A 27697-nucleotide genomic window follows, 5' to 3' on the forward strand; every position below is an offset into this window, starting at 1 on the left:
TACAGGTTGAGTCAAAATGAAGCACTGCTGTAGGTTCCCTATTCTTATTTGGTGCTATTTCTATGTAATTTGGTGCTATTTCGAAGAGAAAACCAGCAGTAGGGTATCAGTCGGGGCTTGGATGAAGAAGTAATGTGATTGAGAGAGGGGTAATGAGAATTTGTGTCTAATTCCCTCAAGACTAGCAGAATACGCGTCCCTAACTAACGGCTGTCAAACGCGTGTCCGAAATCCCTAGCAAATTCGTTCGGATGGATGGGTAATACGGAGCCGGCGAGGCTGTGCGCGCCTCAGCGAGCCGAGGATGAAGGGAGGAGAAGATGATGAAAAGAATAAAATGTTTTTAATGAAGAGATTAAATGTGATGCTTTGGCTGTTAAGGATTCGGAGGGAAAATTTCAGCCTTCGCTTTCCCCCTCCCACCCTTCACCGCCATCATTTATGAATTTGTGCAAAAGGCTGTTTTTCATGAAAAAAGAAAAAGTCAGAGAGGGAGAGCGAGGAAGAGAGCGAAACGAGCTCGAGGCAGATAAAAGCGTGATCCAGGCTGACAGTTTTGACAGCAAAAAGCGACAGAACAACGGGCAGACAGAGAGAGGGAGGGAGGGCTGAAAGACTGCAGAAAATTGCAGACTGTAATGGCTGACAGTGCCAGATATGACATTTCCCTCTAATCTCCTGCCAAAGAAATGGTGCTAAAATGCAGAGCGCCATATCCATGTCATCTGTAGGCCTATCTGTCCATCTCGGAGCGAGAGAAAGACACGGACGGGCGGGCGAGGGATCGTCGGTTGCGCGTCCTGCCGCACCAGGCCCGGACGCCGCGCAAACGCTAGCTTTGTAAACAGGATCATCTTTCATCACTGTCACATCGTTAAATGGTGTAAAAAAATCTTGCCTTGTGATTCGCCATACATGCTAATTTTCTTTGCATACCAAATACGCTTTTCATACCCACTTCAAAGGCGCTTAGGCGTGTGCGCCGCTAGCTAACGATCTCCGCGCTTCAGAGGCGGATGAAACTGGATTTCTTTTTTGTCGCTGGAGTGTCAGAAGGAAATGGAAACAAACGAGGGGGATGGCGTTGTCTCTGAGAACTGAGGGCAGGCTCTGAGTGATTTAAGAAACAGCCAACATAGGGGCTTGCAGCTTTAGCTATGGTTACATTTGCTAAGATGTTCTTGTTTTAATGTGACACGTCCACTTGTTTAGCGTGGCTTTAGTTGTGGTGCAGATATTATTGAAACAGTTTGTTAATCAATTAATGGAGTCAATAAAGACTTTATTTGACTTGAATGAATATGAGGCTGTGAACAAAAAGTTGAGTTTATTCAATTCGTCATACGCTCTTTAGCTATGTTCACATCACAGTTGAGTATGGTTCAAATGTAATGTTTCCCCTCACATGTGAACCTTTTTGGACATATAGTTCAACAAAACCTCATTTCTGTAATTTCCAATACTGATCGGGGCAACTTTCTTATTGGTAACTAATGTTTTTGGGTAAAGTAAACAAACTCCACATTCATGTTTGATTTTTCACTGTACAAAGTGATGATGCATTTACAAAACAATAATAAACTACATCACTAACGATAAATATGTCTTAGATTACATGTCATTTTCATCTTATTTTCCTTCTTGCTTTTTTTGGAAAGGCATGATTATCGTTCTGCAACTCAAATGATTGATGTCTGGGAATGCAACAGTTTTTTTTCTCCTGATTATACATTTTTGTTTCACAATAAATCTTAAAATGGTGCTTCACAGTTTAAAAGTGTTTAGGTTGTAGTGGCTTTTGTGAAGGTGTTCCTATGTGGTTGCTAATGTTTTCTAAGTTTTCTTTGTTTGTTTGTTTGTTTGTTTTAATCTTGTCATGTCTAGTGTTCTAGGTGGTTGCTAAGTTGTCTCTAAGTTATTTTTGTCCCTAGATATTCTCAAGAATATTAAACAGTTATATATATATATATATATATATATATATATATATATATATATATATATATACACACAAACACATACATATACATAAAAAAAAATCTATATGAAAAAAAGATGCACGCTCAACTGTTTAACTGTCAGCTTATGATTTGAATCCTGAAGAAAGTAGTTCCTTATACAAAAGGGTTTTTGAGACTCTTCATGTTAGATTCTATTTTTATACTCAATTATGCCATCAAACTGTTATATAAATGCAATATCACACTCGTAGCAGTGCGATATGGCTGTATATCGGCACTGGTGGGGGCACTAAGGCAACGCACGCTTCCCACCAGTGCCGATATACAGCCATTTCACACTGCTACTCGTGTGATATTGCTCATTTATATATGTATATATATATATATATACTTTATTAGGGGTTGAACAACTTTAGATTTTTGGAAGTCGACTTTGATTTTATCAAAGCCAACATCGTCTAGTCACTGGTGATGTCATCAATAAAACACAAGATGCAAATGTTTTGCAACATCCCACAATTTGCGATTTATTTGCAGGAAATATATAAACATGCTGTTTGACAGCTCATATCGCGTTGCAAAAACAATGCAACATTACCAATGACTAATTTTAGTGCAAATCAAATGTAACACTTAATAATGCAACATTAGCGCTGACAAATTTTACTGCTAAATAAATGCAGTCAGGCGACGCAGTGGCGCTGTAGGTAGTGCTGTCGCCTTACAGCAAGAAAAGTCGCCGGTTCGAGCCTCGGCTGAGTCAATTGGCGTTTCTGTGTGTTCGCGTGGGTTTCCTCCGGGTTTTCCGGTTTCCCCCACATTCCAAGAACATGCAGTACAGGTCAATTGGGTAGTCTAAAATGTCCATAGTGTATGAGTGTCAATGAGTGTGTATGGATTTTTCCCAGAGATGGGTTGCAGCTGGAAGGGCATCTGCTGCATAAAACATATGCTGGATAAGCTGGCGGTTCATTACGCTGTGGCGACCCCAGATTAAGAAAGGGAGTAAGCTGAAAATAAAATAAATGAATGAATAAATGCAGTCAACACATTGATCACTGCAGGTTCTAGTAAGAATGTAACTATAACGTATTTTACTGCAGAAGTAATGCATATGTCTTTAACACACAGATTCATGTGAAGTTTTCTCATGACAAAATAATGCATGAAAGACAAAGGCTATAACATTAAGCCTTATTACACTGTCAGAGTTCTGCTCAGATGCATATTTTAGCTACCACTATGATAGTGCGCATTTGAAAGCTGCTCCAAATCCTGCTTAAGTCAGATGTTTTTTGCGGTTTCACGGTGATCACATGACATTTTCATCGTTGCATAAACGTGATTGGCTTGCATCTGCTCTAGGGTATTTGCATGGTCCAATCAAACTTTCCTATGTTTTACGAATTAAAGTTCACTTAAAGTTCATGTGAATCCTTAAAGCTGACATAAGAAAAAAAAAAGATTTTATAAATTACTTTAAATAATCTAAAGGGCAGTTACAGTCAGTGAACCATCTTCGTGTGTAAAGCTGTTATGTAGTTCTGATCAAACCACTTGATATGCGGAGCCCGACTAGTCGACGTCAATCAAAAAGCGTTATGGCAGAGCATTAAAGTCGACTAGACGATTAGTTGAATAGAAATATATATATATATATATATATATATATATATATATATATATATAAAATATATATATATATATGTGTGTGTGTGTGTGTGTGTGTGTGTGTGTGTGTGTGTGTGTGTGTGTGGAATTCAAATTCCTCAGTTCTATCAGAAAGACTTTAGGAGGCAGATAAAAATTTTAACATTTATTGTGAATAGTTTGGATAAATGTAAGTTTGTTATGGTCCTTTCATAAAGTCATTTGATGTAAGCCCCATCTTTGGTGCAGAACTCTGGCTGATCTGGCAGATCCTGTCTGAGGATAAAGGCAGGGCAAAGCCAACCCCTGAGTAAGGCTGACCTGGTGATGGTGGGGAGGATGGAGGGAAACTTCTGCAACGTCACCAGAGTACAGAGAAACAAATTGTTTAGATGGGCTTGTACAGTATGCAGCACGCTTGGTCATTATAGGCTGATGAGATAATTATTATGAATGACTTGACATACCAGTCTTCTTGGCAGAACTACCACTAAAGCTTTCATTTCTAAGAAATGTAAAATTCTAAAAAAATCTTCAGTTGTGTTTTTTTTTTTTTTGTTATTGTTATTATTTTACTGCTCCCGAACAGGCTTCATATTTGTTAATCCTAATTCAGTGACCAATGAGATCGATCAAGGTGTACTAACCAAGCTGAAACATGGCAGTCGCACATATGGAGCATTGACAAAGAAAACTGACTCTGAATCATTGAGCGCCTTTACTGTTTCATACAAGACCTGTCACATTAAGAACCAGTTGACAGTGTTGATCATTTTCTGTGTTTGCATTTCTTGAATAAGTGACTTTTTAGGAGATCCATGGAAAACACTAATGAGCAATTGTTTTCCTTTTCATCCTATTGTCATTCAGATAAATTTAGATACGCGATGGCTTATTTGAATTTCATTTGAAGACCAAGCATGTTTTCAAGTTTGAAGTGGATCTGGCACGAAGGTAAAACTATTCAGGACACTGATAGTTTCAAACCCGCCTCAGCATGTCAGAAAAGCTGCCCACAGAGACACTGCATCTCAGCCGTCTGTTCACTCGCTGACTTTACGCTCCATTGCGTCCCGATTGGCTTCTTTTCATCCCCTGCCCTACCTTAACCAATAGCTTGGTCCGTAGCTAAACAACCCACCTCCTCCCACTTGTCACCAAATCTGTCGGGTACCAAGAAATGCAGTGTGACGCAAGAAAGAGAGAGAGAGATTTTAGGGGTCGAGCCAGTGTAAAAAATGGGTTTGGATTAAGAAGCAAGTTCACCCCCATTTCTTTTTAAAGAGGTTGTTTGGTTAACCCAAAAACAGCTGCTGTCCCACTCACTCTACCGCCCCGTTTCTCCTTCTTTCGCGTTCGCTTTTCTCTCATTCTCTCCGAGCCTGCATCTTAATCCTTTTTTGAAGTCCTAAGTGCTAGGCAAATCCATTGAGTGCTGCTTATAATGGCTTTTAAGGGAGCGTGTTTAGATGTGGCCCGGCCCCATGGCTTATGAACCGCGAACGGTGTAATGGATTTTTTCTCCTCTCTCGGCAGCACTAAATCCAACGTATTGTTCCTCATTATCATTTAAATAAGTCTCCCTTTCAACTTTGAATGTGGCAATGTGAATGAACCGGGGCATTGTAAGGCTAACTCTACAAATTTCTGGCCTCCCAGTGAGCTTTGCACCCACTACGTTACGCCTCCTCCTCGCTCTTCTGTGAGAGAAAGGTTCTAGAAAAGTATTCGGATCCTGCAGTGCTGCCTTTCCGGGTTTTCTTAGGAACACTTCTCTAATTGTCACAGCGGGAGTTTGTGCTGAGTGTGAGAGAGAGAACAGAGGAACTGATGAGGGTTAAACCCCTGTAGCAGGTGTGTGTGTGTGTATGTGTGTGACTGAATCCTGCGCAAGGACAAAATTGGTCTTGCGGAAAAGTCACCCCCTGAGACAGAGGCAGAAATTGCCAATCGCACAGAGGAAAGAGGCAAAAAGAGGGGGAAATGACAGGAGGGAGAGCAGCAGAGATTTGGAGATTGGTATTCAGGCCTGGTCTGCGATGTTGGGATGTGGAAGTTGCCTTCTAGTTTTACTCGAGATGTCTGGAAAAGGCTGCATTTCTCTCGTTTGAGCTATTGCGGGGCTCTGTATCATGTCTCCATCTGTTACTCATGGCGGGAGTTGTGCATGAAACCTATTACTGTGGTTATGGAGTGGTTATTTTTAGTATTTGATGTGAGGTCAGGAATCAACGGTGTCAATTAATTTTGTGTATTGCACTTTATATGAGATATACTGTATTGTGAGGTACTATATTCAGTATACATTGCTACAATAGTATATATTCACACATACATACACAGTGGAATGACAATCCAAGTCAAACTTTTTCTAAATGCTCCCTTTTTAGAATGCTGTTTTATGCTTGAGACTCTGTGGAAGAGTGTAAGTGTCAAACAAATGAAGATCATGTACATATGGGGAAAAATCGCTTTAGTGGAATGAAGTACTACTAGTGTTTCTTTGATATTTTACATTTGCATGACGGTGACAGACTGAAAGGTGCTGTTATTTTTTATCTTTATCTTTAGAATAAACTGGACAAAAAAATTATGATCTTGCACCCACAGTCCTGCTGCTTTCAGGAGCTCAGGATTTTTTTAATATAACTTTTTGTAAGCAGCAGCGGTCGCTGCTTTCACTTTAATCATTTTTTGAACAGATTATTAACAGGCCTAACATTAACCGTGTAGAGGTAATCATCGTTTCATTATCACACACTGTGTTTTTTTCTGGCTTTCTTTTGCTTACAGTTGTTTTTGTTAATATGGTTTAATTATCATCCTTTACAATAGTATATAACATTTTAATATGTGACATTATTTAACACTTTAATATGTGATTAACTCCCCATTTATGTGTAATTAACTAGTGATCTGGGACTTTTAGCCAGGACACACTACTGTGCATGTTTTAGATACATGACAATAGTTCAAGAGTTCCCACTTAGATATGCTTAGCGTTTATAGCAGGTTTGGCATGCTGTCCCGGGAGAGAACCCTGAGCTCTGAGATACTTGAGCCCAAGGCTCATGCCTGTTCAGTAAGCATATAAGGGGATTTGAGATCAGGTGGGTCTCGATAGCTCCCCCTTAGAAAAGGGAGGAAAAGGAGGAGATTGGGTGGAAGGGGGGATTCTTCCAAAACAAAAATAGAGCAGTAGAGAGAAAACAATCCATTTATAGTTAGCTTGGATCACTCTTATTGGATTAGTACTGATTACAGATGAAAAGCCAGTCGTGCACAGTCATATCACATGCTCCTTTTGAAATTAGTTTGTGAAACTTCAGTGGCGCAGTAGGTAGTGCTGTTACCTCACAGCAAGAAGGTCGCTGGGTCGCTGGTTCAAACCTCGGCTTAGTTGGCATTTCTGTGTGGAGTTTGCATGTTCTCTCCGCCTCCGCGAGGGTTTCCTCCGGGTGCTCCGGTTTCCCCCACAGTCCAAAGACATGCGGTACAGGTGAATTGGGTAGGCTAAATTGTCCGCAGTGTATGAGTGTGTGTGTGTGTGTGTGTGAATGTGTGTGTGGATGTTTCCCAGAGATGGGTTGCGGCTGGAAGGGCATCCGCTGCGTAAAAACTTGCCGAATAAGTTGGCTGTTCATTCCGCTGTGGCAACCCCGAATTGATAAAGGGACTAAGCCGACAAGAAAATGAATGAATGAATGTATACAGTTATATTTTGCTTGTTTTGACACATTATTTAAAATTTGTGGCTAAGAAATTTTGAGCCCTGAAAAATCATGTAAAATAAAAACTAACTGCAATGCAACACAACCCATTTGCTCATGCACATAGAGCAAGCTCACACACAACACACAAGAAGTGAAATGAAAGAGGAGGCATGTGGACATAAGACACAGTCTAAATCAAGTTATTTTAGCATGTCAAAGTCAACTTTATGCATATAAAATATATTTTCCCAACAACAAAATTGTGGCTAGTGAAAATTTCGAGTGGCTAGTAATGTTGGAAATCTACTAGGTGATCGAAAAAGTTAATGTAAAGCCCTGGATGTGACTATTGCGAATGTTTACAGTACATTGTGATATCAATGCTGCAACAATATATTGTGTACATATATATATATGTATATTTATTTATTTATTTATTATTTTTTTTTATAAGAATTAATTGCAATAGTAATCCAGTCAGAAAAATCTGGTCTTTTAGAAGTGTGCGCCTACCCTGGAATGATTGCCAGAAAAATAATCAGTCCCAATGACTGTGTTATTTGTAATAAGATTTTCTTCTCATGCAACTTCTCAAAACTGTGGTATTGCGTAAGGCAGTGTAGTTATAGCCTAGCTGTCATGATAATGGTGGCAGGATGGCATTAGAAATTTAGTAACTTTCGGAAAGTAAATTTATTGCCTTTGCATTCCTTGCAATTTATAACTATTTACATTTAAGCCACCAATGTTAACTGTCTATAGTTATGAGGTGATTTATGCAGTGAATATTATGAGTTTTGAATGTTGAATTGTTTCCCTTGTTTTGACTTGCAGAAGTCTTAAGCTACCTTCAGCATGCCATGTAACTTCTAGTTGTTGATGACTTGCTCAGACAGCCCTTAGCTGTTTTAACGGCCTCTATATGAATCTGAATCTGACAAGGAATCCGTCACAGCCAAATAAAATGCTTTCGTTCCTCCTCATTTGCCATAAACTGACAAGGGCTGATGCAATGGCATGGAAAATGGATGCAAACGCTGAGTGTCTTGGGTCTGATCTGAAATGTCATTTCCTTTGTGATGACAATCTATGACACAGTTCTGGAAAATGATGTAACCTGATATAGAAAAATCATCTGGCTGCTCTTTCTGGTGCTGAATTAATGGCTGAATGTTAAGTTGAATGCAATGTACAACTTAAATGAAGCATGTTGTATCAATGTTATCGCTTTATTATTAGGCAATAGTTGCTCATTAGACTAGTAATTTGTTCGTGAAGCATGTTGTATCAATACTATTGCTTTATTATTAGCATATTGATGCTTATTAGGTTAGTAATTTGTTCGTGAAGCATGCTGTATCAATACTATCTCTTTATTATTAGCACGTTGATGCTTATTGGATTAGGCATTTGTTCGTGAAGCATGTTGTATCAATGTTATCGCTTTATTATTAGGCAATAGTTGCTCATTAGGTTAGGGATTTGTTCACTCTTTTATTATTGAATATATAATGTATGTTTTTGAAAATGTGTTTATTAAGGTGGGACTCAAACCAACTACCAATCAGATTAGCTAGCAACCACCAAGCAGACATCTCTAGCCATTTACTATATCAGCCGAGCAACCACATAGCAACATCCAAGCATCCATTCAGAAGTCCCTAACCACCATGTCAGTCACACTGCAAGACATCAAAACTAATAAATCTCTGAAAACAACTGCATAGGAACTCCTTAGCAACAATTTAGGATTGAATGATCTTTAGTAATTGTATAATTTTAACTTTTTGGAGAGAAAAGTGCTGTTGGCAGTGAAAGAAAAGCATTATTGTTGTGGAAACTAATTCACCTACCAACCAGGGGTGTATTTTTTTAAACAACGACATAACTCACGGCTGAACTATTATGGTGCGATGCATCGTTTGGGAAATAAACGATGTAGTGACGAGTGTTTCCCAAAACCACAGTTGTTCTGTCACAGATCCATTGTTTGAACCACGCAAGTTATAACGTAAACGTCCATTAGGTTGCTCTAAACGGGGTGGAGTAGCAACTTCTTTAGAGAAAATCCCTGTAATGTTTTTTTGTGCAAATTATTGTTTTACATGCACACGTTTAAAAAAATCCAATATTAGTTTTGGTAAAAACATGAACTCGTTTTCCATATTAATTGAAATATTTTATCATTGTCTTTCTTCATTTTGAGTTTATATGTTGGAATGTTCTAAATTAATAGGGTTTAGGGGGGATAACTGGGATTAGAACACAGCAGGTCTAGAGGTCTAGTTGCGAACGAACAAGTTTGCAATGCCGTTTACTTAATGTTTGTTGGAACGATGGATTTGGGAAACACCAAATCAACAAGCTATGTTTGTAACAACAGAACTTGCAACATTAATTGGCTAACAATGCTTTTTGGAAACGCAGCCCAGATTACAAAGCAACCAGTTGAATCACTGCAGCATCCACATAGCCAACGCAATCTCACTGCAATTCGTAACTCTTTACGAATTGTACGATCTAATTCATACAATTTAGTACGATTTGCTTATTACCCAATGACAGTTGGGGTTAGGGGTGGGGTTGAGTGCGTCCTTTTTAAAATCGTACATTTTTGTACGACTGAACTCGTACAAATTCATATGAATAATCCACTAAACTGACAAAGTGTAAAATACTTCCGTTTCCTCAAAAGATCAGGCTGACATAGCAACATCATAGTGACCACTCAGAAGCCCCTAGCCATGATCTATACCACCCTAGCAACCACATAGAACACCAAAGCAAACACATGAAAAGGTTTTAAAAAAAAGAATACTGCATAGCACTCGTTTTTGTTCTACATAAATAACGCAATGATTCCGTTACACTAATGCATTTTCTTTTTTAAAAATGGCATTTTAGAGAATAAACAATTCTTGTCCACACTAGCGTTTCAACTACAGTAGCTTTTCTGAAAATATTTCCATCCACACAATACTGCTCGACAACAATGTGAGCAAAGCTTACATTTCCGTGTTCCTGTTGTAGTTTAGTTTTCAGGCCTGGCCTGTCATCTTCTTGTAATGTTATTGTTATGTGATCAGGGGCTTGATGAATAGGGAAATGATAAGCATTGATTTCATATTTCTGGGTTTCTTAGTAGCGTAAGGCGTCATGGTTGGGTAAACTTAGAGCACAGTCAATCGGAGAGTACGACATATATTTTGTTACCATCTTATTTGCTGAAATAATAAAAGAAAGAAATATAGAAAGAAAATAGACAATGCATTAGAAATACATCGCATAAGTGGTTATTTAGTTTTTTTTGTAATAATGACGCAACAATGATATAATTCATTTGCATAAAGTTGAAGGATTCTCAACTTTTTTTAAAGATTTATTTTTGGCTTTTTTTTTGCCTTTATTAGACAGGACAGTATTGAGAAGGGAAGCGAAGTTGGAGAGAGAGGGGGGTTTGGTAGAGAAATGTCCTCGAGCCGTGATTTGAACTTGGGACGCCCTGACATGCTAGTGCACCATATGTCGGCACTCTAACCACAGAATAGACAGAGGTCGCTGGAATTTGCTTACTCTCCATTGAAATGAATGGTCGCTTGTCACTGTGCCGCTGCGAGTCACTTGTAGTGTGAATGAGTCTTTATTCCTAAAATTACTGAAAACTCTGGTCAGGATGAAGATTTTCCTGTCGCAGTGGGGTCATTTGATCACTAAAACCAGATTTTTTTGCCTCATGACGTCAACGTGGACCATGTCTCCTTTCTGATTGGCCAGTACAATTTTATTCTAATGCTGCGTTCACACAAAAGCCAATTAAGGCAAAGTTTATGCATTTGCAGCAACTGCGTCATTCCATGTTGTGTATTCCATGCAGTTCACACCACTAGGTAATTCGCCACTGTTCAGTGCATTAACTTTTTGTTTAATTTACTTTTATGAATCCTTAATTCCGCATTTGATGCCACTCAGCGTAAAATGCTTTTACTGCCCCCTGTTGGTTCTGCATGACTACAATTTTTTTACGTACTGGTGGAGGAAACATTTATAAAAAAAATACCGGTGTACATGTGGACATGGCCTAAATTAGTGATAAAATTATATAAGCTCTTTTAAAAAAAGTGTGTCAGTTACCAGAATATTAAGGTTTAGGAATGTATTAAGGTACCAGGCAAGCAAGCACCCACCCAGAACTCTATAGCAGCATCCTAACAAAATTCTAGGCACATAGGAACATTCTACTTACCAGATCACCATAGCAATCACATGGGAAAAGCACCAAAAAAGTCTAACTCTGAAAACAGCTGCAAAAAGCTCTTTCAGTTAAGATAATTCCAAGGTCCCGGTGATGAGGAAAGGCCTTGGGCAACCAGACTTCTGATTAGTCCTGGGGTGCGTTCTGCTTGAGTCATATGAGTCATCTGTTCTAGCAAATTTTAAAGAGAGAGAGAGAGAGAGATGGAGAGAGTGAGGGGAATACAGAATGTCATTAGGCGAGCGATGGGAATGAAGGGTGGGAAAAAGGTTAATGTGAATATTGATATTAAAGTGCTAGAACTTCATCATGTCTCTGACATCTCACAGTATCCCTTAAAGGTCAACGTTGTTCTCTCTCTCTTTGTCTCCTCCTCTCTGTCTCTCTTTCTCTCTCTCTCCCCCAGAGCTCCACTCATTCTCTGTCAGGACGAGGGTACTCGGTAAGTGACATTTTCACGCTCTGCGGCTTTACGGCAGAATTACAGTATCCTCTCCTCCCGTTTATGGCCCCGGCAGCGGACATTTTAATTATGTTAAACAGAGAAATGGTGGAATCATGATATTAGGGACATCACTCTTGGGTGAATGACTGATTAAATGGCGAAAGGTGTCCCGTTGCACCTTGGCTAAATGAGCCTTTCTTTATATTTACGACCTTTTTTTATTTTCACTGCTCACGTAGTTTAAAGTGTCACCGACGATGTCTTCTTCTTCATTCTGCCGTGGTCATCTGTTAAAGCTCATGTGAAAGCCATTGATGGATTTTGATTGGGTTTTATTTGGTCTTCAAGTGATCTCATATGCTTCTTGTTACTGGAGCTGTAATTTTGGTATTAGAGGATTGCCACAAGGGGGGCCGTAGTGGGAATTCATTTTAAAGGTGTCAACCTCGGTTCCTGGGGGGGCCGCAGCTCTGCACAGTTTAGCTTTATACACACGTGATCAAACTAATTGAGTCCTTCAGGCTTATTTTAAACCTCCAGGTAAGTGTATTGAAGCAGGGTTGAAACTAAACTGTGCAGGGCTGTGACCCTCCAGGAGTTTGACACCCCTGGGATAGATCACCCAAAAGTGGTTCCTTTAAAATTTTATGATTTCTTTTTCTTTTGTTGAACACAAAACAAGGTGTTCTGAGGAACGTAGTAAAAACAACAAGCCATGGATGTCAACAGCTTTGTGTTCAACAGAAGACAGCATCGGGTTTAAAACAAGTGAGAATTAGTAAATAATAACAGAATTTTCATTTTTGGAAGAACTATTCCTTTAATATGCTTTCCTAGAGTTGGTTTCTGTTCGGTTAAACTTTTTTCAAGGCAGAGCAAGAGTCTTGCTGAGCACGCTAGTTAAACTGTGAATGTTTACAGCGAGCTACCTGGCATTTGGAGATAATGTGTTCCCATGAGTAATGAGATTTGCTGCTGCCAGTGACTCAAGAACACATGCAAATGTTCAACAGAATCTTATATGTGCTGTGCATTGATGGAGCAATAGCATATTTGCCTAAGAACGTTTTCAAATTAAAGGCTTCAAAGAGATGTTGAAGTGGGAGTAAAGCAGTTAGTAAAGTTCACACTTCACTCTTCTAATTGATTTCCACTTTATTGAAAAAATAAAAATAAAACAAACGCAAATAATGTAGGCATTTTGAAGTAAATTTTATGTTTTACTGTAGCTTTTAGTGGAAAGGTGGTGCCATCTTGGAATACAGCAGTGTCTGATGTCATGGGTTTGCTTGCTTTCTCTTAGGTGAACAGATACAGTAGAAATAATTGGATTGACCATACAGACTGGATAGCCAAATTGAACCTAATGCATGAAATTGTGTTTGTTGTGCTTTGTTCCACTTTCTGTATTATACTACTCTGCACTAACTGCTTTACTTTCATTTAAAGGGGTCCGCAGAAATTACTTTGAAAAAAGCTAAATCCTGTTTGGTAATAGTAACATATTATACTCCAGGTGAAATCTTTTGATGAATCATTATTTTGTGGAAAATAGTGATTAAAATAAGAGAACGGCAATGATTGTTGTATGAAGAAACTACTGGTGTTTCTGGAGGTTACAGCAGGCAAATTAATGAATAGGAAATGTGCAGGCTTTTGTTTGAATGATGTCGGCACATTTGCGGCTACAAAAAATTACTAGTATCTCACAAGACTTCACTAGTTTCTCATGAGACATCACTAGTCTCTCCAGTTTCTTCCAGAGATTTACAATCAGGTTTAGATCAGGACTGTGGGCTGTCCATTTCATTGTTCACTGTTTTTACAAGATCTCATAAAGAAACTTGAAGTATTTTGGGTAATCAGAAAAGTGGCTAATTTGTAGTAATTCATACTTCATACTAAAATCATCAGTCTCTTACAGGACTTCACTAGTTTCTCATGGGACTTCACTAGTCTCTCCAATTTCTTCCAAAGTTCACTGAATGTAGTGTTTTTTTTAGACATAAATGTATTGCCAAGACATTACCAGAGAGTTTTAATCTGGTTTAAATCAGGCCTGTGGGCTGTCCATTTCATTATTCACTGTTTTCACAAGATCTCATAAAGAATCTTGAAGTATTTTGTGTAATCAGAAAAGTGGCTAATTTGTAATCATACTTCATACTTAAATCACTAGTCTCTAACAGGACTTCACTAGTTTCTCATGGGACATCACAAGTCTCTCTAGTATTTTCCAAAATTTTCTGACTGTAGTGTTTTTTAACCCATATATTAAATGACAATAATTTTCCATAGATTTTTAATCAGGTTTAGATCAGTACTGTGGGCTGTCCATTTCATTACTCACTATTTTCACAAGATCTCACAAAGAAACTTGAACTATTTTGGGTAATTAGAAAAGTGGCTAATTTGTACAGATTCATACTTCATAGCAAAATCGCTAGTATCTTACAGGACTTCACTAGTTTCTCGTGGGACATCACTAGTCTCTCCAGTTTCTTTCAAAGTTTACTGACTGTAGAGGTTTTTACCCATACATCTATCAACAAAAATTTACCAAAGATTTTTAATCAGGTTTAGATCAGGACCGTGGGCTGTCCATTTCATTGTTCACTGTTTTCACAAGATCTCATAAAGAAACTTGAACTATTTTGGGTAATCAGAATAGTGGCTAATTTGTATGAATTCACATTACTTATTTTTTATGAAAACATTCAACTTTTAAAAGGAGGCATGACTCCAAACCATACCTGTAACCATTCCCCTCATTGCGGGATAAAGTTGTTCTCAAATTTTGATTTGTAATTTTTTTTTTTTTACTATAAATTGTTAATACTGTATATGAATGTAAACAGGTATAGCTGTTTTTCATTTTTGTTTTGTGTGAAATCCTTTTGTATTATCATATTTAGGGATTTTTGGCATCAAATTTTTGAAATCCCCTACTTTGGAGTGTGTTTCCTGTCCTAGAAAACATTTTGAAATCAAATTAGACTGGAGTAGATTAACTATCTCCCAGATCATCCTGTTATTTTGTTGCTTCATTATACCCATATGATGCTTTTATTAGATTTTCATGTTTCATAATGATTGTGTTGTGTGCAGCAATGTTCGAGTTATCAATATGTAAAGAGTTATGCATGCACACGCGTTTTATCTGAGTACACTGCTACGCGAATCACATTTTACAAACATAAGCTCATAATCTACTTTTTAAAGCACACTTCCTCATCTTTTATTCACAGATAAATACATTACACCGAGAAATAACACTCACCTGGAAATGAACTGTTTTTTATTCCGTGTTCAATACTTTGTATAAGCTTTTCTTATGGATGAAAATAAGCTTTGGAAATTGCGGGGATTCATTGTATTATTGATTTACCGCTCTCATTCCGAAGACAATCATATTCTCTATGAATATATTCCCAGTACTTTTTTTTTTTAAATTCAAAAGTGCTGTATACACTTGACACTCTAGCTGAGAGGAAAAAATATGTGTTGTATACCCTTGTGAAATATTCAAAAGCAGCCGTGCATTTTATATGCTAAATTTCCGCAGGCATGTCAAGCAGCATGTCACAGGATCGCTATTTATGCATGACAGAATGCTCACTTTTCATCAGATGCTCAAATGTTTGTGTTTGTACACACACACACACACACAGTCTGACGTTACCTGTCACCTAAGAATGTCAGGTACGACTGCTGCTGTGAGCCGCTAGGTTATTTATTTCTTATGTTTTGTCAAAGTGAAGAGATGAGAGTTTAAAGGTTTCAGGACTCATTCTGTCATGCAGTCAGTACTCTCAGTCAGTCTCTTATACAGTATTGTTTTGGCTATTCGCAAGAAGAAAGAAATTATTTTGTGGTGTCTGTAGCAATTAGCAAAGCTGGAATATAGCTGTGTAAGGATCTACACACTGTATATACTGTGTATACAAGTACCCACATGATGGATTATATATATATATTAGAATGAAGTTTTACTCACCACAATATGGCTGATAACGGAGCTCTTAGGAAATGAATATTAATAAAAATGCATTGTTGTCTTGATAATGCACACATAATGTAAAAAGGAGTAATCAATACCCTAAAAGTACTCATTTATTAAGATTATTAAGATTATAAGCAAATTTATTTAGTTTACAAATCAAGTTATGCATAATAAAATGAAGTGACGCAGGGAAAAGGTTAAACACATGAAGAAAGGGAGGTGTAGAATGGCAGTGAAAGCCCAGACAGCAGCTGAAATCTCTCAGTAGTTCAGCAACCCTCTGCTCTTTATCATTGTAAATAATTATTAGCTGCTTCAGTCTAACATCTACATTAGGGAATGATAAAGATGAAACCAGGGTGGACATTTCAGCAATGAGCTAATTTTGTTTTATCAAAATCTGTTTCAATCCCATGTCAACAGTATTCCCAGGAAAAAACAAAAAACAAAAATGACATGTTCAATACTTATTTTCCCTGCTGTAATTGGTTGAGTCTGTTGAGTCAAGATGTAAAAAGGGTGCATTTAAGCTTTTTCTTTCTTTATTTTGCTTAAGCATTTTATTTGAATACATACTGAACCATAAGTAGATATACAACCATGTGACAATATACAGCCACATCACACTACTAAGAGTGTGATATTGCGTTTACACAACAGTTAGGCGACATAATTATGTATATAAAAAACAAAGTCAAACCGAGAGAGTCTAAAAATCCTTTTGTATGAGGAAGTACTTTCTAACGGCATTCATTAACATCTGCAGCTGACGTCAGAACAACAGAAACCGTTACTAATTTATAACCGTCACTTTAGAGCTAGTGGTTGGATGATTCTCTAGCAGAATGTCTAAAGTGATGACAAAACAGGTGATTTTGTTGACATTTTAAGATTATAAGGCTGAACAGCATGAAATGCCATCAGTCTACAGAGATTTCCCAGTGATTTTCTCTGTTGCAATCAGATCACAGTAATTAGCCCCAAAAATGCCAAAGCAAGCAAACACTACCAGATTACTATAGTATAAATACGGCACTACAAAATATAAACTCTATTAAAAAATATCAAAAAATATTGACTCAGAAAGTTACTTACCTGCCTTATAATAATTTGTCCAGCTGTAGTTTAAAATTACGCTGGGTTTTTATCCTCTACGGGCTTATTATGCGGTCTCTGTCACCATCTTGTGGTGGAATGTCAACCATCTTTGCTCTGCTCAGTATGACAGGTTAATGGATGCCAAATTATAAATATATAAAAATAGGCGCTGTTCTTATAAACAAACTGCATAGTTGCAATCAAAACAACTACATTCCCACCTAAAAAAGCCTCAAAAGTACATTATGTTGTCCAACAGCAGCAATTTTTGTCAAACTGTAGTGAGATTTTATATATATGTATTTTTTAAATATAAAAAATATAATATAATATAAAATATAATGTCATACATACATACATATACTGTGTGTGTGTGTATGTATATATATATATATATATATATATATATATATATATATATATATATATATATATATGACATTATAGTTTGTTGCACAAAAAAAAGATTTTTTTTTTCTAAACATACAAATCGTATTGAATTTGATTTATTGGGTAAACAAAATTGCCCTTAATGTATTAGTGTGTGTGAATAAGAGTGTATGTGTATTTTCCATTACTGGAATGCAGCTGAAAAGGCATCCGCTGCGTAAAAAACATGTGCTAGAATAGTTGGTGGTTCATTCCGTGGTGGTGACCCCTGCTAAATAAGGGACTAAGCCGAAGGAAAATGAATGAATGAATAAACTAGAATAAACCTGCTGCAGTAGGTCTCAACATAATTGAAATTGTCCACATTATTTCTGTTGCACAAACTTATAAAAAGTTTCCTGATGCAATATTGACATCTTGCATGACAATAGCTCCATAACAAGCTTCACCAGAGAAAACCGATGTTAGTTTAGCTATTTTTTGTCATTATTTATATCCTTTAGACGGCATCAAACTCGATCTTAGCATTGTCATACTGTTTTTTTTTCTCTTCCCTCAGTGGAAAGTAGAGCATGTTAAACTCATGTTGCCTCATGGCCACTTTCCGACATGGCAATGAAAAGAAAGCGTCTCTGTAAAAGGCCTGTAAGCCTCCACTGTCATATCAGTTTAAGCAGAAAATACATGACCGGAGAGCCACAAACCTTGTCCTCCTCTGTACATGATGTTGCGAGTGAGATAAAAGAGAAAAAAAACTGAGAGGGAAATGAAGAAAAGAAAGAAAAAGGCAGGGTGTTTCACTTTTACACCGCAGTGCCATCAAATCTGTTTATGTGTAGTTGGACCCTTTGGCTTTTCGCTCTGTGTGCTTGTGTTTGTGTGTGTGTGTTTGTACTCATGAGATTAACAAAGCAGCAAAAGCTGCAGGCTCAAGTTTGTGTGTGTGTTTCGGTGCATGAGTGTGTTATCTTCCAAAATTGGAGGCGCAGTGTTACGGTCAGGGGCCCCTGGGGGCCGCTCTGACACTTCACGTTGAGTTGGTAATCATCTGCGAGGAGTGAAAGTGCTAAAGGCTAATGCATAGAGAGGGAGAGATATGTGTGGAGGCTGATGGAGGCTGGAGAAGTGGGACACCACCTGGAAAGTTGTGAGTTTGGTCCCCAGTGGGAGAGGCTTATTTAAGTCTGGTTATAAATAAATAGTTTTGGATTGAAACATTTAATTTATTAATAGATGTGACTGCATGTTTCAGGCTTTCACGTTTTTGTGTGTTTATTTATTAATTTATTTAGTCTCTGCTAAGTTGAATTTTTTAACAGATTTATTTCTCAAGTTTCAACAACAATATTAGACAAATTTTCATTTATTATTTCTATTATTAATAACAACATTGATGCTGCTGCTACTACTACTACTACTACTGCTTCTACTACTACTACTATTACTACTACTACTACTACTACCACCACCACCACCACCACCACTATTACTGCAACTCATAATATTAATAATATTAAATGTATAACTTTAATAATAATAATAATAATAATAATAATAATATTAATAATAATAATAATAATAACTATAACAATAGTAAATGTATACATTTTAAATAATTTATAATAAATTTTAAACAGTCTGACAAAATTATGTTATGATATTTAATAAAATAATAAATAATAATAATGAAAAAAATAAAAAATGGTGCATGCAGAATTGCTCTACTTGTGCAGAGTTTTCATTTTTGATGCATTTCTAATTAATAATAATAATAATAATAATAATAATAATAGTAAATGTATACATTTGAAGTAATTTACAATATATTTGAAAAAGTCTGACAAAATTATGTTGTATAATATGTCATAAAATAATTAATAATAATAATAATAATAATAATAAAACATTTTTGGTTTTGTTTGATGGCCAAGTGCACCCAGAATTGCTGTACTTGCTCACAGATTTCATTATTGGTATATTCCTAAATAATAAAAAAATAATAATAATAATAATAATAATAATCGTGACACGGTGGCACAGTAGGTAGTGCTGTCGCCTGACAGCAAGAAAGCAGCTGGCTCGAGCCTCGGCTTGGTCAGTTGGCCTTTCTGTGTGGAGTTTGCATGTTCTCCCTGCGTTCGAGTGGGTTTCCTTCGGGTGGTCCGTTTCCCCCACAGTCCAAAGACATGTGGTATGGGTGAATTTGTGTAGGCTAAATTGTCCGTAGTGTATGTGTGTGAATGTGTGTGTGTATATATATATATATATATGTGTCCTAGAGATGGATTGCAGCTGGAAGGGCATCCGTTGCGTAAAACATATGCTGGATATGTTGGTGGTTCATTCCGCTGTGGTGACCCCATATTAATAAAGGGACTAAGCCGAAAAGAAAATGAATGAATGAATGAATAATAATAATAATAATAATAATAATAATAATAATAATAATAATAATAGTTCAAATTTGAACAATATTAGAGAAATGTAAATGTATTACTTACATTATTAATAATAACAACAACAACAATACTACTACTTCTACCATTTCTAATACAAATAACAATATAAAATAAACGCATTAAACCTTTGGTCACATTGTTTCGTAACTTTACTTCTTCATATCACGATATATGCACTTTTGCAGTCTCTGCTATTGAAATTTTATACAGATTATTTTGTCTGATTCCAACTATAACATTAGACAAATCTTGATTAATTATTTTCAATAATAATAATAATAATATACTTTTTGCATCTGTGCCAGTGGGGTTTTATAGCATTTCTTTCCTTTTGTATAGACACTGATGCACATCCTCATGTGGCTTATTTCATCCTTTCACTGTGTCTCTCTGTCAGGGTTAGCTTGCGCAGAACAGGTGCTCTGTTCTCAGTCTGACCCCTCATTCCATCTAAAAAAGCTGATGCTCGCCGCTGTTCACACAAGATTAGAGTCAATGTCATTCTTGTGTCTCATACAAAATGACTGCAAACATTGGCGGTACTTAACCATGACATATAAAAAATGTGTTCTTACAAAGCACCTGCATGATTATAATTCATCAAAGCTGATACAATTGACTCCTGACACCGATATGAACCAAAAAAATGACAAATAAAAATGGTCTCCATTTTCTTGTCATGGATCGCACGCCTCCATTCTGCAGCAAACACCCACCGGTGTTCAGATCAGAGCACCTGCAGGCCCAAACACCACCTACATGGAGAACACGAATACAACCCCGGGCAAAGTAACCTCTGTTATGTGCCATTTGTTGGTGAGAAGGTGTTTTGCTTTCTAATGTGGGATAGACTGATACTGTCAGAATGAAATATTGGTTTTGGAGTTGTTTTTGAAGCATTGGTGCTGATTAGAGAACAGGGGTTGGTGTTTTGAATTTGAAGAATGCAGAATCATAGTCTTGAATTTGTGTACAGACTTGACAGGAAACAAGCAAACATGAATGAATGAATGAATGAATGAATGAATGAATGAATGAATGAATGAATGAATGAATGAATGAACGGACAAACGAACGAACGAATGAACAAACGAACGAACGAATGAACGAACAAAAAATAAATAAATAAACATGTTAAAAAAAGGTCATGATCTGGGTGAGATCTGGGCATGTGTTGTGTGTTTATTTACCTGTTGTGTATGTATAATTGATCAAGCAGTATAATTTATGTAATGAATAGTTTACAGTGGTTTGTTGAATTATTAGTGATAATGCACATCCGAGGTTGTGGAACACCTTGTTATATTTGTTAAGTTACAGTGGGTATGGAAAGAATTTAGACCCCCTTAATTTTTTACTCTTTGTTATATTGCAGCCATTTGCTAAAATCATTTAAGTTTATTTATTTATTTTTTTTAATATACACACAGCACTCCATATTGACAGAAAAACAAAATTGTTGAGATTTTTGCAGATTTATTAAAAAAGAACAACTGAAATGTCACATGGTCCTAAGTATTCAGACCCTTTGCTCTGTGTTTAGCAGAAGCACCCTTATGATCTAATACAGCCATGAGTCTTTTTGGGAAACATGCAACATGTATTACACACCTGGATTTGGCGATCATCTGCCATTCCTCCTTGCAGATCCTCACCAATTCTTTCAGGTAAACGCTAGTGGGCAGCCATTTTAGGTCTCTCCAGAGATTCTCAATTCAGTTTAAGTCAGGGCAATGACTGGGCCATTTTTGGGAAAGATGCAACATGTTTTTCACACCTGGATTTAGAGATCCTCTGCCATTCCTCCTTGCAGATCTTCTCCAGTTTTGTCAGGTTGAATGTTAAACATTGTTGGACAATCATTTTAGGTCTCTGCAGAGATGCTCAATTGGGTTTAGATCAGGGCTCTGACCTGGCCAGTCAACAACTGTCATGGAATTGTTGAAGTTGAAGCCACTACTTTATTTTAGCTGTGTGCTTAGTGTCATTGTCTTGTTGGAAGGTAAATCATTTGCCATTATATATGTAATGTAAACCAATATAATTTATTAATTAATACAGTGATGCATAAACTTTAACATCAACAATCAAGTTTCTGGTTGTATTCAGGTTGTATAATATTTACGTTTTTTAATTTATATTTTTATTTAAATAACTACTAGTTATATGCGCTTTTTAATATATTGCATTTTACTATTTTCATTTAGTATTCGTATATATATATATATATATATATATATATATATATATATATATATATATATATATATATATATATATATATTTATTTATCTGCATGTCTGCAACCAACCCTGCAACTCATTTTTTAGACAACTGGTTTAGTATTTTCCCCCCATGTTACGCCTCTGGTGCATTTGTTCAAGAAGCACCAGTGTTATAGTTTGATGCTCTGACAATATCCTGCATTTTTTTTTTTTTTTTTTTTTTTTGTATGTGTTTGTCCGAGGGGTGTGTTTCTGGGTGAAAGCCATATTTGTTTATCGCTGTGTGCGGCCCGGTCCTGTTTCTCCCCTCGCACCGGGGGAACCGGGCTGTTGCTGCTAGCAACAGATAAAAAGCGCTGTTAACCTCAGCAGGGTTTCAACACATCAGTCACACAGGGAGATAAAGGTAGGAGCTTCGAGGCCTCACACACATACACACATACAAAGAAGCTTTTGGTTCCTTCATGGGAGCCCAGATGAAACACACACTTGCATAGTCCAGTAGCCAAACATAAAGGTGGTTCTGAGAAGCAGCGGCTCAATGGAAACGAAAATATTTTTCACAGGCCGCACGACATAGCGTTAGAGCAGCGCTGAAGGCTTCTCTCTTTGAATAGCGATGAATGGTAACTTCATTTTCACCTTGGATTGCTTTTCTTTTCCACTGGAGATGGACCGTCTCACACACACACACATTGCGGTCGGCTTAAACCAGGAGAATGGAAAGGAAATGTGAGCGCAGTTCAGATGTTGGGAATTAACTGCTAATTGCTTTTCCTGTTTAAGCTTTTTTGCGCTTAATGCTGTTTAGGCTTTAATTATTCATGGCTGTGTGGTCCGGCATGCTTTCTGAATTAAGCTCTACAAATGAAAATATGCCTGCAATGATTGTCCCAAGGCCTGACTTATTATGCAGCTCGCAGATGTAAGTTAATACATATTCAAAAGCTTGTTTCTTCAAGCCCCGCTTCAAAACAACCTTCCATTATGACATTGTGAATTAAGATAATACTTAGGAGAGTTAAAAAAGCGAGTCTTTTTAGTTTTACGTTCAAGTCTTGGCTGACTTTTAAAATAAGTGACCCTGTTGACTTTTTCTTTTATGGTATTAGTAATGTTAATATGTTGTCTTTCATTGTTTTATTTTTTTTTTATTTTGCAAGGTACATGCCAAAGCAAGCATCTGTATTATTATTGCAGTGATTTCCATCAAACTCCTACAGTATATTCAGCTGCTGCTTTTATTCAAAGTCGTTTCAAGGTTCATGTTTATCTGTTTTTGCTGTCTTTTGGGATCAAACCTATGATCTTGGTGTTACAGTGTTCACATTTTCTGGCAGATGATCAATGAGCGAAAAGGCCCTATATACTTAAATTACAGGCATATAAATGACAGAATATATTTTCAGCCTGCATCATTGAATGGCTAACTGACTGGATCCTTTGAATCAATGAATCATTTAAAGACTTTCAATGCTCATTTGAATGATCGAATTGTTAGGTATTAGGTGCGTTCGACTTCATGCAGCGCTGCGCAGATCGATCGAAATCTGTCTTAAAGTGGTGCAAAATCTGTCACACGTGGCATCAAAGCACAGCGACAGCACTCCAAAATCAGACGATTGATTCAGCTGGTGCAGACTGCTTGAGCTGCGATGATGTCACTGATATTATACGATTGGCCGAGATCACAGCATTACAACAACCACGTGTGTTTCCGGTTTATTATTGGACAAAATCCGATTCACAAATTTTAAAACAAACAATTAACTTTTCACACCCTCTCTATCTTGTACACATCATGCTTATTAAAAGACTACAGATATTTTACTGCAGTTATCATCTTTTGTTAAATAATTTGGTTATGAAGGCTAGATTGTTTGCACAGGTGTATTTTCGACCTTTATTATACAGACTATTTACTGCACTGAGCTTCATAAATGATTTAAATTATATATTTTAGTGAATAACCTAAATGAACTCAAATAAGTATTACAGACTTGAAAAAAAATAATTATCATTATTAATCCTGACATCCCTAAAGGTTTCTTAACAAATTAAGGTAAAGAACTATTTTATTAAATAATTAAAAAATTATTTATATGATTATACACATATATATATATATATATATATATATATATATATATATATATATATATATATATATATATATATATATATATATATATATATATATATGTATATATATATATGTATATATATATATATATATATATATATATATATATATATATATGTATATATCCCCCTAGAGATGGTCGTGCGTGAAAATCCCAGTAGATCAACAGTTTCTGAAATACTCAGACCAGCTTTTTTGGCAACAACAATCATGCCATGTTCAAAGTCAGTTAAATCCCCTTCCTTCCCCATTCTGATGCTGGGTTTGAACTGCAGCAGATCGTCTTGACCATGTCCACAGGCCTAAATGCATTGAATTGCTGCCATGTAATTGGCTGATTAGAATTTTGCGTTAACAAGCGAGCAGTTGGACAGGCATACCTAATAAAGTGGCCAGTGAGTGTATATCATGCTCAGTTTTTTTAAATGTTCATACTACAATATTATTATCTTTTATCTGGCATTTTTTTATTTAAATGTCCGTCATTTTAGTTTTAAGTATTATTTTCTTTCCTCTTTCATTGCTGTGATATAATTGCCCACTTTAACAATAGTCGTTAAACCAAAGGAGCGCGAATTGTATTTTATTTATTTATTTATTTTTCTCAAACTGTTTGCCAGTATGTCCTGCCCTCCTCCATTCTGGCAATAGCAGGTCTTTGTAGCTCAGCGCAAATGGTGACGAATGTAAATTGCTCGGCTACGTTATATGTGCTATTGCTCAATCAGGCTTTAATTACATGTTGCCTCGGCCTCGAAAAGCATTTAACAGAGACTTGAATGCCTTAATGAGGAGCGTAATGAACACTCAGAATGTTTGGTTGTTCGTTTGCGTGGCACCGGCATTTTTATGGAGCATTATAAACTACCATTTGCATCAGCGAATTACAATGGCTCGATATCATTATCCAAAAGACGACCCGATCATAAATTAAACCTCCAATTACAAACATCTATCTGTTGGGAGAGAAAATGAGCGGTGTGGTTTTTATTCATTCTCAGAGAGAGATGAGGGATGCCAAGCACCTTTGTAGATTATTCTCGGCGGAGGCATTTATTCACTTTATTGTTTGGCTGCGAGCTCGGTCTCCTGACTGAAATGGGAAGTTACATTAAAAGCTCATTAAGGCCTGTGTGGCGCAGCGAGACCCCGGGATCCTCCATTGGTCCACTATGCTGTAATGCTGGACTTCCCTTTTCTGTTGATAAAGACGGTTTTGGTTTATAATGGAAAGTCTGGAGATTACGCAGATATCAGAAGAGCCACAGGAGGCTTTCCATCTAGATCAGTGATACTCAAACAGGCCAAAGTTGGCCCTTTGTATCCTTTGATTTGGTCCGACCGGAAAGGAAATGATTAGGGATGGTTAGGAAATGCCTTTAACAGAGATTCAATTCTATTTTGATCTAACCGTTTGTTTGCTTGTTTGTTTGTTTGTTTGTTTGTTTGTTTGTTTGTTTGTTTGTTTGTTTGTTTCTTTGTTTGTTTGTTTGTTTGTTTGTTTGTTTGTTTGATGTTTGATTAATGAGCTACAAAAAAAGCTAACTGAAATGAAATGTTTCATTTAAATGTTGTAAATGAATATATATATATATATATATATATATATATATATATATATATATATATATATATATATATATATATATATATATATATATATAAAACATTAATGCACATCAGTGGAGAAATGCTCCAGCCCAACATGTCTGAATGACTACCGCCCTTTATTGCACATTATAACTTATACCTGTATGCTGCACTTGCTGCTCTTGCACTGCTGGTTAGACCTAAACTGCATTTCATTGCATTGTACTTGTACGTGTGTAATGAATTTAAAGTTTAATCTAATTTAAAAATCTAACTCACCAGTGACCTTTTTAATGTATGTCCCTGTAAGAAAACATTGCAAATAATTGGAAATCTAGTGACCGCAATAGTCAAACCATTGGGAACAACTGTGGTCAGAACCAGTGTTCACAGTGACCGTGTTCTCTGAACTCCTCTTAAGTGGTGGACTTCTACATTCTGATTGCTTGCCACTGAACCGCATCATAGCTCATTACCATTAAGTTGACTTGATTTCAACTTTCCTCACGCCCACACCTGCGAAGACACGCCGCGCTGCTCCTTGCAGCTTATCGCTGCCGGCTACCATTGAAAATAAATTAAGATTTTGCCGCTTTTGGTGCGAACGCACAGTTAGACTGCTACCCCCGCGACCTGGCGCTTGAAAAGCAGTTGAAAATGAATGAATGAATAGGTTACATTTTTTAAATTTTCATTTCTAGAGCAATGCATTAATAATTTTTCAGCAGTTCAATGACAGTTATAGTCATTGTCATATAGTCATATATAGTTCTGACTGGAATAACACAGCGCAGCTTACCCCTCTCTCCTCCAGAGTCCTCTCTCCACACAGGTTTGTAAATACAGCAGGATGCGCTGTAGCTGTGCAGATTCTCTGGATATGAAATGGGTGGAGAGTTGAATTGGAAGTGAAGTAGAGCTTCCTCTCAGCAGTCCTTTTCATTTTCACACCTCTCCTCAACACCCATCCTCCTCTCCTCTCCTCCTCTCCATCCTCCTCTTCCTCCCCTGCGCCGCGCTGTGATTACACAGGAAAGGGAGCTCTATAAATCATGTGGATTTACAGCGCTGTGGTTAATAACGCAGCTGTGGGCGTATAACACGCTTCTCTCAGGTGTCTTAAACGGCCGGTGCCCAGCTCTCTGACCAGCCCACAGGGACTCGCAGCACATTAAACCTGGCTCATTATCAGAGCGGAACCGCCGTTTAACATTCAACTCCCTTATCATTTTAACATTGACTCAACCTCATCCATTAGTCGGGATATGGGCTGACAGAGTCTGCGCTCACACTAACCCTCGGGCTGTTTTGTTCATGGGTTAAATGACCCAAAATGGCTCAGTATGTTTACGTTCATACTGTAGTGCTTGTTTTGCTTATGTTGTAATGACGGCCAAATAACATAGCAGCCACACAGAACACCCTAGCAGGCTATTATACTGTCTATTGTTCTGTCTGTCTATCTGTCTATCTATCTATCTATCTATCTATCTATCTATCTATCTATCTATCTATCTATCTATCTATCTATCTATCTATCTATCTATCTATCTATCTATCTATCTATCTATCTATCTATCTATCTATCTATCTATCTATCTATCTATCTAGTTATCCCTCCATCCATCCATCCATCCATCCATCCATCTACATATTTATCATTCAATCCATCCACATTTCTATTGTTTTATCCATCCATCACTCCTTCCATCCATCCATCCATCCTTCCACCCATCCATCCCTCCTTCCATCCTTCCTTCCATCCATC

At 37.0% G+C, this 27697-nt stretch overlaps 1 protein-coding gene across 33 annotated transcripts in view; it reads left to right on the forward strand.

Annotated features, from left to right (window-relative positions):
* The window catches only part of fbrsl1 (fibrosin-like 1), a 584485-nt gene that overhangs the window by 187641 nt on the left and 369147 nt on the right, over window positions 1-27697 (forward strand). For 14 of the 33 annotated variants that reach the window (XM_073952014.1, XM_073952015.1, XM_073951998.1 and 11 more), the window contains exon 4: window positions 11983-12018. The exons of the other annotated variants lie outside the window; for them this stretch is intronic. In XM_073952014.1, coding sequence (XP_073808115.1) covers window positions 11983-12018 — 36 coding nt within the window. The remainder of the gene's footprint in view (window positions 1-11982; window positions 12019-27697) is intronic. 33 annotated transcript variants of the gene reach the window in all.

This window comes from Danio rerio, chromosome 5, assembly GCF_049306965.1.
Source record: "Danio rerio strain Tuebingen ecotype United States chromosome 5, GRCz12tu, whole genome shotgun sequence".
Lineage (NCBI taxonomy): Eukaryota > Metazoa > Chordata > Actinopteri > Cypriniformes > Danionidae > Danio > Danio rerio.